Source organism: Malus sylvestris, chromosome 6, assembly GCF_916048215.2.
Source record: "Malus sylvestris chromosome 6, drMalSylv7.2, whole genome shotgun sequence".
Classification (NCBI taxonomy): Eukaryota; Viridiplantae; Streptophyta; class Magnoliopsida; order Rosales; family Rosaceae; genus Malus; species Malus sylvestris.
Window position 1 is genome coordinate 31,804,199 of NC_062265.1, and position 15,054 is coordinate 31,819,252.

General features: G+C 35.6%; 2 protein-coding genes across 6 annotated transcripts; one reads left to right on the plus strand and one right to left on the minus strand.

Annotated features, from left to right (window-relative positions):
• The first annotated feature begins 5,031 nt into the window (after positions 1–5,031).
• LOC126626305 (uncharacterized) lies at positions 5,032–10,282 on the plus strand. Of its 5 annotated transcripts, none has more exons than XM_050295583.1 (5): positions 5,032–5,223; positions 5,482–5,567; positions 6,513–6,703; positions 7,034–7,757; positions 7,935–10,282. In XM_050295583.1, the coding sequence occupies exons 2-5, from the start codon at positions 5,552–5,554 to the stop codon at positions 9,959–9,961; spliced, it is 2,958 nt and encodes a 985-aa protein (XP_050151540.1). In that variant the 5' UTR covers positions 5,032–5,223; positions 5,482–5,551; the 3' UTR covers positions 9,962–10,282. The 5 variants fall into 5 exon arrangements, with proteins under 5 accessions (XP_050151540.1, XP_050151542.1, XP_050151541.1 ...); XM_050295585.1 differs by having other exon boundaries at positions 5,485–5,567; XM_050295584.1 differs by lacking the exon at positions 5,032–5,223 and adding an exon at positions 5,230–5,372.
• Positions 10,283–10,766: 484 nt separating this feature from the next.
• LOC126626310 (flavin-containing monooxygenase FMO GS-OX-like 9) lies at positions 10,767–13,527 on the minus strand. The gene is made up of 7 exons (XM_050295597.1): positions 12,900–13,527; positions 12,613–12,683; positions 12,278–12,436; positions 12,071–12,153; positions 11,645–11,780; positions 11,278–11,451; positions 10,767–11,160 (listed from the first exon to the last, which is right to left on the minus strand). The coding sequence occupies exons 1-7, from the start codon at positions 13,456–13,458 to the stop codon at positions 10,957–10,959; spliced, it is 1,386 nt and encodes a 461-aa protein (XP_050151554.1). The 5' UTR covers positions 13,459–13,527; the 3' UTR covers positions 10,767–10,956.
• Positions 13,528–15,054: the final 1,527 nt, after the last annotated feature.

Genomic DNA, 15,054 nt, shown 5'->3' on the forward strand with positions numbered 1-15,054 from the left:
TGAGATTGCTTTTGGTTTGAAAATACTATTTTAATCTTCACGGCAGACATATGAAAGTGAGACCCGGGAAAGTGACATCCAAAGAGGGACAATGTAGTAAATTGAGCAAAATCAAAGGGTAATTTTGTAATTATGTTGTAAGAATAAATAACAATCCTTGACTACTCAAAGATGAGTAGAAACTCATACTCAAAACTCTTAATGTTTTAATCACAATCTTTGTACTTATGATCAGAACCGTTCATATTATAAATTACACTGTAAAGATCATTTGTGCAAAAAAATATTAAAACTAAGGTCGTTTAGTCAATCTATTGTAGCAAATACATAGACGGTTCGTAATACTTTTACCAATATCGTTCATTTGTTTTTAAACAATTTGATGACTAAATGATCTTAGTTTTAATTAATTTTTTACTGATGCAATCTTTATAGGATATTTTATAATATGACTGATTCTGATTATAAACACGAAATTCTATAATTGACAATGAACAATTTTGTGAAATTTGAATAAAAGTTTCCACTTATCTTTGAATAGTCAAATATTCTTCAAGAAAAAAATGGAATTGGATCCTCTACAAGCTCAGGAGGGCCGTTGTATTTTGATCTAACAACTATAATTATTATCTTGGGAGCAGCCTCTCCATAAATGGGGGTAAGGCTAGCCGACATTCACCTCTCCCAGACCCTGCGTAAAGCGGGAGCCTTGTGCACTGGGTACGACGAACTATAATTATTATAACTTTTAGATGAATCTTCTGTTTATAACCGTTGGATTGGCCACGTGCGCTGGTGAGGAGGCTTTTGAGCTTGTGCTCAGGAGAGGATCTAATTCCGAAAAAAAATAGTAAAATAAAATTGGAAGATCGAGGCCCCAGAACGTCAACATCGGGATTGGACGGAGAAAAATCATATAAAGAAAAGGATGACAGCATAAGGGGCCCACCACAGAATTTTCGCCGCAATGCGTACATGCTGAACCAATTTATACGGAAGATTCTTTTTTCTCCACCCCCCCCCCCCCCCCACCTCAATTGTAGTTTATTTACAATTTAGGCTCATAAGTTTTGTTATTTTCAAAAAGGCGATTCATTTCCGTAGCTATGGTTCATGAAATGAATCATGGACAAGATGATGAAGAAAAATAAAACTAAAATAAATATGTTTTGGGTTGGAAATTGGAGGACCACCACCTATTAATCATAAAAAAGATATAGCTATTTGGTACATTTATTTGCTACAAGCGACAATAGAGAGAAGAAAACTGAATTGAATTGAACTTCGAATCTAAATAAATATTTTTAACTGCTTGAGTTGCAAGTTGCTTCGTTTGAAAAAGATTATCCCATTATCATATTTTAAAATAAAGAAATGTCAACTCATTTAGGTTTAAAATTTATCCACAAGTTTTACACATTGTTTTAAAAAATTTGCCCTAATTAATCTTTGGGCATTTGAAATTAAGAAAGAGCACCCACCTAACCTACCTAGACTCGCATAGGTCGTGACTTTCACTTAGACAACAAATAGAAGACTTTCATTTTGTATTTTATATTTTAATAAATTACAAGAAACTTGTTTAATATTATTTTTTTAATACTTTATAATCTATATATTATTTTATTTTGTAATTTATGTATCACATATATAATTATGTATTTTTAAGCATACTTAAATATTTATATGTTATATAATAAATTTAACTAAAATCTAAAAAACTGTCTAAACGCTAGACTCTGCCCACCGGTGGTGGATTAGGCCAGCACTCAGCACAAAAAACAGGCTGGGACCCTGTCCATTCACTCCAGCCCACAAAACATACTGGCACCCAGCCCAAGCTGGTCTCTGGGCCAGCACAAAACAGGCTGACCAAGAAGCTGGGCCATATGCTGGCGTTGACCACGTGGCCGATCATGGGCTCTTGGATTTGAATATTTTTCAAATCCAACGGTCCAGATTAATTAACTACATTAAAATTAATTAAAAATATAAAAAAATACAGATTTTTTTTTAAATACAGTAAAATTTTAAAAAAGTTATTATTTTTTTCTATAAATACCTAACCCTCATCTTCCACCTTACACCACATTTCAATATTTTCTAGACCTTCTACCAAAGCTTTCATATACTTTTTGTGTGAAAAAAAAAATACCAAAAAACTCATCCTTAATTTATTTGATGAGTTTATGTAATTTTATTTTAGTGTGTTTTTTTTTAAGTTTACTTGATGAGTATGTAATTTTATTTTAGAGTGTATTTTTTTTTAAAGTTTATTTGAAATTTCATCCGAAATTGGTTAAAAATCTTATCCGAAATAAACTTAAAAAAAAAACACACCAAATAAATGCGCTGGGTGCCAGCGCATTTTTTTAGGGGTGGAGATGCCTTGGCCTATTACTGTTCACTCCTGTATATTACTGTTCATTTGAGTGGATAAATGCGCTGGGTGCTAACGCAAAGTCCTTAGAGGTGGACTTGCTCTTAGGCTAGTCTCCTGTCGGCCAAAACGCCTAGACACTAAGCCACTTTTAAAACCTTAGTTTTACAAATGCTTTGTCACTTTTTGTCACGAGGAGGGGGTATTATAGCTTCTTTGCGTACAAGTTGGTGATATCATATTGACCAATTTCGAAGAATCTTGACTTCAAACAAACAATTTTCCAATGAGCATTTAAAGTAAAGTATTTAGTGCTTGATTATTCCCATTGTCAATGTCATGTAGCTCTTTCAAAATGGAACCTAATTATTGTTTATTACAATTTTTATGTTACATATTTTACAATTTTTTATTGCATATTTTAATTAGTGTTTATTTCTTTGATTTGAAGTTTTTTCATGAGATGAAACCTTGTAACTAATTTATTAAAGTTATAATTACATCTTTGCCGTGTCAGTTGTTCCTCGAGCACAGATTTTCAATGTGCCTCCATATGTCATTATACGGAAAAGGATCCATTATCATGGGGATCCTAGGGATCTCGTGATCGTGATCATTTACCGTACATTGTGCGGTTAGTTTTCGTTACGTACTATTTATATTTAATTTTAAATTTTAAATTATGAAATGATTTTTTACCGCACAAAGTACGATAAACGGTCACGATCACAAAATTCCTATGATCCCCAAAACGAGGATCATTTTCTGTCATTATACAAGTGAAATGACATTTGAAAAATAAAATTTTTCTTCATTAATATAATGATATGTAGTGTTCACCCCTCTTTTAAGCAAACTTAAAATTTTTCGCCCTCAAGGAATTGGTCATTACCATTACTAAACAATCATCGTTACAATAAAATTTTCAGTTTGGGCCCAGTACACACACAAATGTCATAATAAAAATAGGAGTAGGATTCTCTCCCTGTTTTTTTTCTTTCTCCACTCCCTTCTTATTTGAACCGTCATAATTAAGTCACGTCAACGTCTTATACAGAAAGAGAAAGACAAAATATAAAGCGTGAGAGGAGGGGAGAGAATGGGAGAGAATCCTACTCCATAAAAGTTGAAATTTATTTTTAAGTATCCAAACACTTATATTATAACATTTGATGTACTGAGCTGTATTTCTGACACATTGAAAAACCTCTTCATGATTTGATTGATTAGATTGTCATATTTGGCAACATAATTTGAAAATAAAAAATCAAAACTACTCACACAAACACAAGTGAGAATGATCTCTGCACATTCGTTTCTTCCCGTTATATACTTACGTTTATTTTCTACTTTTGAGTTTAATAAATTAAAACTTTTTTTTTTTGTCAGAAAATTAAAATAGTATTTAGAGATACATGTAAACAGATGTGTGGAAAGAAATACAAACATGACAAAGACCCTGAATACAAATTTGCCTTTGTTGGCACCAAAAAGTATCTTGGTTCATGTATTAACACTAATCACAGTTTCAAGGCAAATCACACTAATCACAGTTTCAAGGCAGAACATAATTACACGGTGGGACCTATGCACTTCCCCAATTAAATTCATAATTATTATAAAAATTTCATACGTATGATTTTATTATAAAAATTTACGTGTTTATATTATAAAGTATTGTGCAACAAATACGAGGTAGTAGAGAGTACATGGAGAATCCTAATTTTAAAAGAATCTTCTTAGCAATCTCAGTTTTTACTTTACTTGTGAAAAAAAATAAACTATATTTTCAACAAAACACTTTTGAGAGAGTCTCATTTGCAAATGAAACGGGATCAATGAGCCTCTAAAAAATATGTTGATTCCACGAACAATTCTTAATGCAAATCCTCAAAACATAGGAATTACAGAAAAATAGTTGATCTTATTTCCATTTCTTCTCTTTCACTATTTACGACCTCTTCCGATTCAGAAATTTTCTTATTACAAATAAATAAGATACAAGTTTATTTTGAAAGCTAACATCCAACTTGAAAATGAGTCAGAGAGTTTTCCTTGTTATCGGGAAATTTCTACGCGCCCACTGCTAACGGATCATACTTGATACCTGACAAATTTAGAATCGTGTCTTCTTACCCAATAGAATTAGTCAGTTATAGTGCAACACATGTGTCTGCCTGATAGCAATTAATAGCATGTTCATTGTTTTTTTTTTTTATAACAAGATAGAATATTTACAGACATGAGATAGTCTAGTTGACTAGAATAATATGTCTGCCTCTCGCAATCGAGTTCAAATTCTCCTTCCCATAGTTAGGGTAGTGAATATCGTCTTATCACAAAACAAAAGGATATGTGTCACATTATTATTGTATGTGATTAAAGATATGTGGTCTAAAGTCTAAGGATTTGTTTGAAAGTGTTTTTTGTTAAAATTTTACCAAAAATGCTTTTAAAAACACTTGCAAACGTGTCATAAACCTAAGTACTACCCATTCATAACTAATGAAAAAATAAAAACTTGTATTAAATTCTTAATTAAATTAGGAAAATAATAGTCTAAAAACTAATAAGTGGTTGTGTGTCTGCTGGTTGCAGTAAAATCCGGTTTGCAGAGTGCTGGTGGAGTGTTTGTCTTATTGAATCCCAAATACTTTTGAAGATAAATATTAAATATATGGTTTTTTTTGGTTCTTCTTTTCCGGGAACAGAAATGGTGAGAGAATCTAGAGCCTCATAAGACAATGCCAACCCACTTGCTCAAAAATCCAAAAACAAACACAAGAAAATTGAGAAAGGGAGAGACTTTGTTGGGTGTGGAAAACTCTCATATCTCTTCTCATGTAAGTTTCGTTGTTTTCTGTGGATTTTTCTTATCTGCTATTTCTCCCCCCCCCCTCTCTCTCTCTCCTTCTTTCTCTCTCTAAAATCTTCTTAGAGAAAATGGCCCAGCGGATCCGAAGCTTCATCGTTTTATGCTCTTTTTTTCATGGTATTTCCAAAATGCCTATACATTTATTTATGTTTGAGCTCTGTTGGGGTTCTGTGTTATTCTGATTCCTGATTCATGGGTTGTTCTTGTTTTGCTGTGTTTTCTGCAGCAGAGGAATCCAGAGTCCTGGAATGACTGATTCCTTGATGGGTTTTTAAGGAGGAGCTGGATTAGAAACTATGCATCAAATTTCAGGTGGGTTTTATTTATTTATTTATTTATTGATTTTTTTAATGGTAAAGGTGATTCCTTTAATTCTTTTGATTAGTAAAGGTGTTTCCTTTGATGGATTTGTTGTATTTTCCTTTTCTGTTCTGTTTCTTTGCTAATTTTTATATTTTCATATGTTTGATCTGTAAAATATGCATCCATGAACTGGGAAACCAAAAGGATGGAATTTTTAACCACATTTTGCCAAAAGATTTTTTTGTATTGATTTTGTTTTAGTAATTTGTGTTTCTGGGTTCAGTGTTCTCTGGGTTTTTTTTTTTTTTTAAATTATTCTGATGTCTTTTGCCTTTTGAAGCTTTGATTTCTGAGTTCCCCTGGAATTTTGGGATATATTTTACTCTGACTTTTATATTCATCTTTCCACCATTTGAGTATATACAAGTTGAAGAAGATCTGGATAAGGGAAAGTATCTTTTGTGCTCCTGACTAGTGAAATGAATAAAAGTTACTGTGTGTGTGATTCTGAGTTTGTTCTATGTTTTTAATGTAGTTTCCACTTTTACTTATCTGGCGGCTTTTACTGTGTTTTTGTGATTTCTGAGTTAGCGAATCGCTTCAAAGATGCAACTTTCGATCTTCGTAGAGTGATGACATTTTCCTTATTCCCCTTTTTCTCCAAATGCAGACACATACTTTAACTTGCATTGCGTTTTCTCTCAAATCGCTTCTTGACGAGCTAAATGATTTCATATTGACTCCCCTACAGGGGATCGTTGTAGCCTAACAGTTTTAAATGTTGGCTTGTCTTGGTTGGTTCCTTTTAAATTTCGTCAATTCATCTATACAATGCAGACTAACCACATTCAGCTTTCTGTACATTGCATGTTTTCTTTATGATGGAACTGATAGCGCTTGAGCTCAGTTATACTTTATTGTGTTAACCAGTAAACTCTGCTTCGCTACATGCAGATTTTCTGCAAATGGGGGCAAATGTCCAGTGCAACAACTATTTCCCAGGATATTACGACGCAGGGAATCATAACTTAATTGCTAACGACAGTAAAAAGGATCATAACTTATCTCCAGAGCAGCATTTCGGGTACTACAAGGAGTCATTAAAGCAGACAATGCTCAAGCAAGACACAATACTTAGGAATCAGGTATAGTCAACCATTCACGTCAAGAATAATATGCAGCATTTGAGTTTCATTGAGCTTAGTACATTCAAATGATTTTGTCATAACACTTTCTACAACAATTTTTGTTTGACCACTTGTTAATTCTTCAGTGTGGTTCATTAACGATAACTGGAGTTGCGGCAATAAAATTAAAAACCATGCTGCTATCCTTTGTTTTACAAGGATTTTGATTGTTTTGGTTTTTGCTTCAGTTGGTTTATTCATTCTGGCCAGACTATCTTTGGCATTCCCAAATTTTTATGGAAGTCCTTAAAAACTAAAAGGTGCCCGAAATGTCTTCTGTCCATCCAGATTCAGGACCTCCATCTGCTTTATGGAAGACAAAGGGAATTAATGGATGGAATAAGAAGGAATGAATTTGAGAAACATCAGCTGAAGACGGAGGCATCATGGTTGACTACTGCTTTGTCTCAGAAATCATCTGTTTATGTTCAAAAAACCCTTCACGCCCCTTCCTTGCCTTTGGTAAACCCTGCATGTAGTCAAATCTCTGTGTCAGCTGCTGAAAGTATAGAGTCACCTTCATGTTTTGTTCGAGGGAGGAACATACAGACATGCTCTTATCCTACTCAAACTGAAGGCCGTTCAGGAGACTGTGAATTGTTGGAATCCAAATGCAAGAAATTTCAGAAGAACTTTGATCTCGAACTTCCAGCCGATGCATACATTGATGATGAAGGAGAAGGATTCTTTGTAGATGGAAAGGTTTCTGAAGCACCTGAAGTATCAAGTTCTCGTTTGAAAAGATTTCCAGAGGTTTTGTGTAATGGTGATGCAAAACAATTTCTTGGTTCTGAAGATGATACCTCAACTTCTGCATCATTAGAAAAAGATTCATTTGACTTAAATTATGTGTATAAGCTTGAGAAAGGAACATCTCCTACACCAGGCCGTCAGTTTTTATCTAAGGAACTTATCCAAGACACCCGGAAAAGACAGGATTTTGAAGTTTTCTCAAATGTTCTACTGCAAGAGAGAAAAAGGAAACAAGAGTGGTCATCCATTTATGAAGCTGGTAAGAATTTTATTGCAAGGTGGAAACAAAGCTCAAGTTTCTTCATTATGTTTTTAAAGAACTGCATCTCTTATAAGCATACTTTACAATTAGTTCTAATGCTACGATAATTTGTGGTCAACTTGAATAGCTATAATCACCGGAAATGTTCTTGTAATGGAAGTGTTTATCTTTCAGGGAAAAGGAAAAGAACCTTGGATTCTTTTCCTCAAGGTTCTCATGCAGATCAATTTTATCCTTCATCTAGTTTATTACATGAAGAGCTTAAGGCAGCTGAACCTTCACCCTTTCATCAGAGTAACCAGAATTCATGGAGTGGAAGAACAATTTTTGGTCTACAGAAGCCAGGAAGTTATAGCCAATCTGGACCAAGCGGAGCTTCTTCCTTGTGCACGCCATATCAACATATTCCTCAGGGTGAGATGGAAAATTCAGGGGCCTCATGCATTGCTGCTTTAAGAAAACCCATACACGACTTTGCACGGTTCCCAATAGCAGTTCAAGCACTCCCTTGTTTTAACACCCCCATACCATTAGGTAATAGTTCTAAATCGTCGACGATAAGGCCTGGGATCAATGGTGACAGGTTACAGTTGAAACATGATTTGAGATCTAGCACAAAACATGGTAGTGCCTTCTCTCTTGATGATAACTTTAGCAATGGCTCCCAGTTGGAATCCAAGAATTCAGAGGTCCACCGACCACACATCAGTTTAGATAATCTGATCCGGACTAATGACAATATAGGGATTGAACACCATGGCCTTACAAAAGACGTGTTGGATTCTGCAAGTGTCAAGTCTTGTAAGGATATTAACTTGAATTGTGTACCTACTGGTTGTTCTCTGGATGCTGCAATTTCCCAGAGTTTCCAAGCAACAACTGAATCAGAAAAGCTCGAAGCTTCTAGTGAGGGGTTGCCTTGGCATAGGTGGAACCATAATGGTAAAACTGACAAAGGATGTGATAATTCAACCCAGGTGGAGGCAAGTGATTCCTTAAGTAAAATAATTCGCGACTCTACTGGCCACCCCTCCAATTCCATTCTGAACCCACCTGAAGAAGTCAAGAAAAGAAGAAAAGCTGTGGTACTTGATTTAAACGCAGCTTGCGAATCTGTGCTTGACCCAGAAATTGAACTTACAGAACAGGCAGTAGAGAATGAATTTGATAGGAAAGATTTTGGATTTCAAATTGACCTGAACTCGTCCGTAACTGGAGATGAGTTTTCACCAACGGACTCTCTCTCAACTGGAATTCTTTTGGAGGCACCTGCTAGTCCAGAAAACAAGGAGTGTTCTCCACCGAGAGGAGAATCAGATGAAAATCAAGTTGAGACACCTTTTCTGTTGCCAGGACAGAATGATCCGGAAAACAATGAGCGTTTTCCGCCAGTAGGAGAATCTGATCAAAATCAAGTGGAGACACCTTTTCGATTGTCAGGACAGGAAGATCCGGGAAACAATGTGTGTCCTCTGCCGATACTAGAATTTGATGAAAACCAAGTTGACAGTACTGCAGCAGAATCTTTGGTTTCCATTTCATCATCCAAGCTTCATACTTGTATCGTAAGCACCACGGACAAGCCACTTGAAACTTCATGTGCCTCCCTATGTTGGTTTGCTGGGATAGCTTCTTCAGTTGTAGGTGGTCAAGAGAACGAGGGTAGAGTGGTTATCAGCGAGGAGCTTCTACCTGATGGGATGGACTACTTTGAGGTCATGTCATTGAATTTAACTGAGACAAAAGTGGAAGAGTGCTGCTGCTGTAGAAGTAATTGCCACAATAAGGAAGAAACTAGTACCACTTTATTACCAGATCAGCCAAGGAAAGGCCGGAAAAGGAGGGGAAGGCAGCAGAAGGATTTCCAGAGCGAAATTCTCCCAAATCTTGCTTCTTTGTCAAGGCATGAGGTGACTGAAGATCTTCAGACAATAGAAAAGTTAATTGGGTCTTCTGGTAAAACAAGGTCGTTTAGATGCGCAGCTAAACTTGGGTTGGCGAGGGGGAGGAGAAGGTCCAGCATTTCTCCGTCCACTGTAACCGAGAATACTTTGGAATCACTGTTGAAGCAGATTGGTGGCACAAGTCAATTCGGAAAAGAGGAGAGAAGAAGTCTAATTTGTTGGGGAGAGGTAACTAGGCGGCGCAGAGGGCAGAGATATCCAGTTAGCAAGCCTCGGCTCATTTCAGGCCAAGTATAGGAAGAGCTACGATAAAATGTCTACTTTTATGCACATTTGGTGAGGTTCTTGTGAATCAAATAGACTGTTTTGTACATGTTCTCCAGACCAGAGTTCATACATGAGCATATATATACATATATATATGGGGTGGAGAAGAAAAGAAGCCATATTGCAGAATGAAGGTTCATCTTTTTATCGAAGTACTTTTGTATAGTGCAAAAGCACTTATTTTGTTATCTACCAAACAACAAACTGCAGCTTTGTAAAAGCACCACTGAATAGTGCTACAGACAAAAATCGCTGGTGAATAAAAGCGCTTTATAGAGTTTGATAGCCAAACGAGCCCTTAGCCATTATAGACATGTTGAAGCTGAAGGAAGAAGTGTAAAAAGCACATTGCTGAATATATCCGATAACCATAAAAAGTCATTTCAAACGAATATAATCTAATGAGGTATTCAATCCAATCATTTGTGCTAGACGAGACCAAAATGTGCGTTATGAAAGGTGGCCATATTACAAATAACTTGTGGCACACGTTGACAATACATATTAAGTAACGTGAGACTATGTTGACAATACATATTAAGTAACGTGAGACTATGTGGACCATTGAGCTCAACAAACTAATAACCTAATCTGATACTGTATTAATATGAGCATATGAGCATCCAACTCAAAATCAATTGACTATGAGTGAAAAAAAACTCGAGATTATATATTTAGACTTTTAGACTTACTTTAATTCATCGATACGAGATTTCAACTCTCAGCAGTTTACAAGTCGACAACTTACCAGATATTTCGTACAAAGTATGTGAAATTTGATGAAACAGAAATTTAGTTAAGTTGAATTTAATATCAAATATTGATACAAAATCTGTGAAGCATTATTGAAAAACAAAAACAAAAGGATAATAATTTTTTTTTTTAATAATAGAAGCAAAAACTTAGAATATACTCAAACTTGGTGGTCCAAGAAAAAGAATAATAATAATAATATTTGTAGGGTTTCAAAGAGGAAAATCTAAATCTTGAGCCCCAAGTTGAGTAAAATGTGGACTTTGAAGAGCCTCTTGAAGCAGCTCATGATCATCCCACGAATCCCTATACGTTTCCAAGTCGGTTTCAGCATTTCTTAGTGCCGAAAGGCAAAGCTCTTTCCTCCATTCTTCCAAATGTGGGAACCCTATATGATCTCCATATTTGTCACAATACTGCAACAACAAGCAAAACAAAAAAGGTAGAGACCTTAGAATATAAGGCTACAATGACTCTACTAGTTAAGTGATAAGTAAATGTGATACAAATAAGTTCGTTGCACGAAAGTTTACCTCAAACTCGGCGATGTCGTGGGTGTTATGCTTTGGAATGCCAGCAACATCCCTTGAGTGGTAGAACTCCTTGATGGACTGCATCATGTCATCCCTTGATGGCAATGTTGTTTTCCCAGAGAGCAGTTGAGCTATCCATTTTGCTTGTGACTCAAAGAAAGGGAACCCTATTATCTAGATCACATTTATGATTAATAAATAACATTTTCACAAAAATTATTAAATTAGAACGAAAATTTTATTAACCTTTGAAGCATTCTATATTTTGAAAATTTTAATTGTTAAAATTTTTACCATTGTATTCTTAACCAAAGATCTATATCCGAACGCATACTAAAAATTTCCGAATTAGAAATGCTTTATTTACCTTTCTAGGAATGCCTATAAAAGATAAAGAGGGAGCAAGTGATGGAGGGAAGGTGTGCTCATACAAGGGGCTCACTCTGTCATCATCCACAGTTACTATTCCTTTGGTGTCAAGAAAGGGGAATGTGTATGAATACCTGCACACAACCCACTTGGAACAATTAATTTATACACCATTTCAAAGCAATGCAACTAGGTGGGGGTCATAATTTGAATGCGGGGACCCACACAAAATCGTTTCAGTCAAAACTCAAAAGAATGTGGTTAACCAATCACATATCAAAGTAAGTCTTCACGTGACGATTTTTTTAAGTCAATCACATAATTTAATCTTTTTACATAACAATGCATGATTGATGTAGAATATTTTCAATTTGTCTCAAGTTCCCATTGTAAATATACAGATGATTTTGGGTTAGAAATATACCCAGTGCAGTACATGATAGTGTCTGCAATGACCCAAGAACCGTCCACAAATAATACCTTCCCATCTTCTTGAAGTGCCTCTATCTGCATTTGGTTGCATTTGAATGTTACATAAAAAAAATTGTATTGAAACCTAGTTTTATTTGCTTATAATCTAATTCTAGACACTAAACGTGACAGTTAGCCAGTAGAAGCTAATTTCTTGAACCTGGGGACGAAGGTGCAAGTTTTCGTGTTTGGAAATGACTTTGGACAAGCCCTCAGATATGTCAAGAGATTTTCCACTGAGGTAGATTGCCTTCGCCACATCCACTAGTTCCATTGATATATCTTGTCCACTTAGTGAAGTCCCAACCACCACCACAACCTGCAAATAGAGCAAAAGGATCACTTCATCTCTTTGTGCTATACACCTTCGTTGATCTATATAAACTTATGTTAGACATTTGCATTCTCCAAACGCTTTAAGTTGTTAGGGAATTAGCCAACAATATATATATCGAGCTAATAATCTAATAATTAACTACTATAATATTGCCTTGCCTCATCACGAAATGGCTCCGGAACCCTGTAGATGTGACTATGCAGTTGCTTCCTTTTCCATGCATCCATTCCTAAACATAACCAAATTAAGCCCACCTCAATTAAAAAGAAACAAAATGGAAATAGTGAAAAAGAAAAACGAAAATTGAAACCACATATAATTATGATTAAAAATGTGACTGTTAAAAAACGCATGTTAGTGCATGATTGACTAAGATTAATACAACGAAATTCTTGTTAGACATGAGTTAGCAAGAAACTAAAGAAATTGATCAAGTAGTACATACCTTGAATGGATGGCAACCTTGGCTTAGAGTAGTGGCCCGTGGCCACAACCACCGCATCAAACACCTCTTCTATGAAAATCTCGGTCTTCTTTTCCACACTCTTCACAACCCATTTCAAATCTTTGCAACCAACTACATGATCTCCATCCAACATCCCCACATATGAAACCCTAGTATTGAACCTTATCAACTCCCTCAACCCAAACCAATCACAAAAATCCTTGAGGTACAATAGAAGTTCCCTATGGCCCGGAAACCTCCTCATGTCCCTACCTTTTTTTACTGCAAATGGAAAGTCAGTGAACCCCATGATCTCTCTTGGAGATATGAGCCTCAAAGAGGTGTAAAGACTGCTATGCACTTTTAGGGTAGGTACCCTTCCTAAGGGATCCTCTCCCTCCACATTTGGGTCGTACAGCCACTGCCCTCCCACATCATGGTTTTGTTCCAACACCACCACCTTGTGACCTTCCTTCCTCAGCTCCCTTGCAGCTACAAGCCCTGAGGGTCCAGCTCCAATCACACAGACATTTTTGGATCGGTAAGTTTCAGAAACCATGGTTGGTCTAGGGTTTAGGGTTGTGGGTTTTTGTTTTTATTTTCTGGGTGTGGGAAATTTGGTGCTGTTGAATGGGGTTTTATAATTGAATTTTCTTCACGCAAACAGATGGATTTTTTATTTTTTTTTTATAATAATGTTGTTGGCAGATAGTCTAGATAGTCTGATGGAGATGGTTTGCTAGCTGGGAGACCAAACGTGACAGACTAAAATCAATGCCTAAGATATGTCTAACTTTTAGCTAAAAAGTTTACTTGCATGAAAATTTTTCAATCTCATTTTTTGTTATTTGTGATCCTTCATAATCATCACGTCCCAACCAAAGTGTTCTCGAGCCAATTAAAGGACTTTCGGAAAGGCAGGCTCATGCAGGTAAAGTTCAATTTAGTCCTTAAGACTTTCACTGAAAAAATAAAAGTAGAAACTAAAAATTTACACATCGTGATTTTATGAGAGTACATATTAGTCTCTTCACACGTGTTCTTCAATATTTTGATTTCGATAATGTTTGCATACATACCACCAACATCATCACAATAATGCTCAAGGATCCTGATTTTATGAAAATATTAGCTTTTCCACACACATTCTGGTACGTCGAAAGAATATTTTATAAAAATATCGTTACATAATTGACTTCAATAATGTTTGAATACCAAGATAAGATGACCATTCATCGAAGAGGACTCAATGGGCCATCGAGGTTGGACAACTTATCATGAAGTTCCATTTTCAGCTTTTATATATATATTTCCTCTGGTTAGGGTATCAGATGTCAACATTAATTTTTTGCAGAAATTAAAGGGTGCATGTAATTTGCAATATGTAAAGTGTAGGGTTCGCAAGAAGAAGAAAAGTAGTCTAGTCTCAGTCTGAGTCCCCACCAGAAGAATGCCCCATCTTGAAGCCAAGAAAACATCAACAATCATGAAGCAGTGAACATGTTTATTCAACCCAATTTCCTTTTTCCAATTTGACTCGCAACTGTGGTGATCATGAAGTGAAGTGATCATTACACGCCCCTTTTAATTCCTTTTTCTTCTCCCAAATTTCTTTTGCTTCTATGAAAAATGCAAAGAAAACTTTCTCAAAAGTGAAAATCTCTGTAACGTTTTGCCACCTCATGTTTTTTGTAAAATATTTTATAATGTTGACACGTGAATTAACGTTAAACTGCGAAATGATAGAGAATTTATAGAAAGTCTCATTTTGAGAGAGTCTTCTTAGCATTTATGTTGCTTCTATATATTAACAAGGAGATCTGACACACACATACTAATATACGGAGGCAGATTGTCTGCCCTCCCATTACCATGCCCTTCCCATCCCCTCCTACATTGTGCGGTCACGGTTAAGCCACGTCAACATTTTATATTGATTTTTTTATAGAAATAATAAGACATATTAACGTGGCTTAATCGTGACCGCACAAATAGGAGGGGATGAGAAAATGCATGGTAAAAGGAGGGCAGACAATCTGCCTCCCTAATATACAATTACATAGAAAAACCAAAGAATTAAGTACTCGTAAGTTATTATTCATCATTTTATTAGTGTGTAATCTAAGTATGCATGTACAAAAAGAAAAATTAATCC